At 54.8% G+C, this 2,725-nt stretch overlaps 1 gene segment (V, D, J or C); it reads left to right on the top strand.

The window, feature by feature from the left end:
- On the top strand, window positions 1–527 carry LOC123347572. The segment is given in 2 exon segments: window positions 1–46; window positions 154–527. Coding segments are annotated over 2 exon segments (420 nt in total).
- The last annotated feature ends 2,198 nt before the right edge of the window (window positions 528–2,725 follow it).

Below are 2,725 nucleotides of genomic sequence, written 5' to 3'. Positions count from 1 at the left end.
ATGACCCCTAGCCTGGCCATCGCCTTCCTCCTGCTGCTCCCCGCGGGTACGGGCGGGACCTGCGCTGCCGCTCCGCGGCCGGTACCGCGTGTTCCCTAATAACTGCGCCTCCGGGAATCGCTGCAATATTCCCCCTTTATTTCCCCTCCGCAGGTGTCTATTCCCAGGTCAGCCTGGTGGAGTCCGGAGGGGGAGTCAGGAAGCCCGGAGAGACCCTCAGATTGACCTGCACCGTGTCCGGATTCTCTCTCGCTAGCTACGATGTGAACTGGGTCCGCCAGCCAGCGGGGAAAGGGCTGGAATGGGTCGGAGCCATCTGGGCAGGTGGAAGCACTCATTATAATGACGCTTTAAAAAATCGCCTCACCATCACCAGAGACACTTCCAAGAGCCAAGTGTTCCTGCAACTGACCGGCCTGCAGCCCGCAGACACCTCCGTGTATTACTGTGCCAGACACACAGTGAGAGGAAACCTATCCGAGCCCGGCCTAAAACTAGCCGTGCAGAGAACCAGCCTTCCCGTGTGACGCGCCGAGAGCAGCAGCTGCCAGCACCGCGGTCTCTCTGCTTGGTTCGTTTTTTGCTTCATGCAGATTCCTCAGCAAGTTACAGCGCTTGTGAGTTAAACTCCGCCTCACCCGAAATCACACAGTGACTCAGCGACACCGAGCCTGGGAATGGAACCCAGGAGTCGTGACTCCCGGGGCCCTGCTCTGCCAATGTGTCTATCATAGCGCTAACAAAGGGAAGGAAAGACCCCAGGGATATTCATACCTAGACTCACGCTATAGCAACTAGATTATTCTTCCCTCCCACCATGGCTGGGGAAATACACACGGAGTCTTTACACTGGTGCCCGCTGCAGGCACTAGAGCCCGGCTGTCATATGGGAGCCAGGAACAGAGCCCAGGCCTTCTGTTTCGTGGAGGACAAAGTCTGAGTCGTTGGCTCAAGGGCCTGTGGATAGAAAGGAAAAAGCCACCAACACCCCACTCTGGAGTCTGGCTCTATGCCTGCGAGGTTGTGAGCGGGCTAAATCTCTCCCCTCTCAGCCCATTGATAAATCTCGGCCAGGGCTGGCTCTAGGTCTTTTGCCGCTCCATGAAAAAACAAAACAAAACAAAACAACTGCCGAAAAAGAAACAAACAAACAAAGAACACTCCAAAGTGCCGCTGAAGAGAAAGAGAGGAAGTGCTGGGAACAGAGCCCGGGGCTGGACCACACAAACATCTGCAGGGTCTAGCTCTTTTTAAGGTCTTGCCATCCTTATTAATGGGACTGACCCCACTGGCTCCGGGGGAACAATATGTGGGGTAAGGGTTACTCAGGCTAGGAAGAGTTTGCAGGGCCACTCTCAAAATCCCAATGGAGCTGAAATCAAGAAACTCTCCGAGCGCAGACCTCACTGTTTCCAATCAGATTTGCCTCTCTGGGCGCCAATCCATGTAGGGTTTAAACGGAAATCGGGACCGTTTCCAAGCTAACCAGTCTGCAATAAACTCAGGAGCCCTCAGTCCTGAATTTCAGGGGTGTGCGAGGGGTCAGCACATCTGGGAAGAGGAGAGCACAGAGGGGCTAGCACAGACGTGTCAGCCAGTGCAGGGTCCCTTCACTGGGATACCTTGGTTTGTAATGTCAGAACGCAGTCAGGCACTGAGGGGAGAGATCAAACAGCTGGTTTGTGGATCTCCAGAGTGAAGTTCAGCCTGACAGCTGGATCCCACGTGCATCGACCCTGTCCTCTAAGCGAACGTGGACTGGCCCTTGGCAAGGCTGACACAGAGTTCAGGCTATTTCACACTCATGTGTCTGTCTGGATGGAGAGAGAGATTCCAGACCGGGCGCTCCTAGGGAAACCTAGGGGTACTGTCCGTACAAATAGGCAGAGTATACAGGGGGTCAGGCTGATTCAGGCAGCCCCATTTCCGCCCCCACCATCACCGCTGGAGCCCAGTTCCCCCAGTCGCTCTGTACGGCCGCAGCAGGCTGCCCCAGCCAAAGGCGCCTGGTCTGACAGAGCAGTGACAAAAGAAGACCTGACTCTAAAGAAACAAGGACTGGTCAGAGGGACAGGGCGTACGGACACTTTTCTGGGAGAGGCGATCTCCTCTCTCCGTATTTCTGCAGCACCCCGCTGCTTCCACCCAGGCGGCTTTGGGAGAAGCAACGACTCATATGAACATAACTGTCAGACTCAAACACACTCCTAACAAAGGCGACACCAGGGGCACGTGCTTTGCAGGGCTGCATGGAAAGGCGCAGGGCTGGAGCCTCCCCCCCGAGCAGTCAATGGGAGTTTTGCCCCAGGAAGGGCTGGAGAGGGAGGACTCCACCATCCCACTTCCAGCCTTGCTCCTTCCCCAGCTCACAACGGGCGGTGAGACCCCGCACAACAGGAGCCCTGGGAGAGCTCCCCCGTGTCGGGGTGCAGCTGACAGTGCGGAGACACAATGGGTGTATAGATCCTGTCCAGACATGCTTATAAACTCCGGGGGTAGGCAGGGCCGTCCTTAGGATTTATGGTGCCCTAGGCGAGATTATTAAACTGGTGCCCCTGTGCCTGATCTGCTCTTAGCAACACAAATATAAGCATACAGTATTGGAAAACTTGCCACATTCACGTTATTAAAACCAGTTTAACTTAATTAAGCACACTGTAATGCTGATGCACTAGCACTAAAGAAGTAGCCCTATAGAAAAAATTCTGATTTGACAGAATGATGC

This window comes from Mauremys mutica, chromosome 13 (genome assembly GCF_020497125.1).
Source record: "Mauremys mutica isolate MM-2020 ecotype Southern chromosome 13, ASM2049712v1, whole genome shotgun sequence".
In the NCBI taxonomy this organism is placed as follows: domain Eukaryota; kingdom Metazoa; phylum Chordata; order Testudines; family Geoemydidae; genus Mauremys; species Mauremys mutica.
This window is presented reverse-complemented; position numbering and strand designations above follow the sequence as displayed.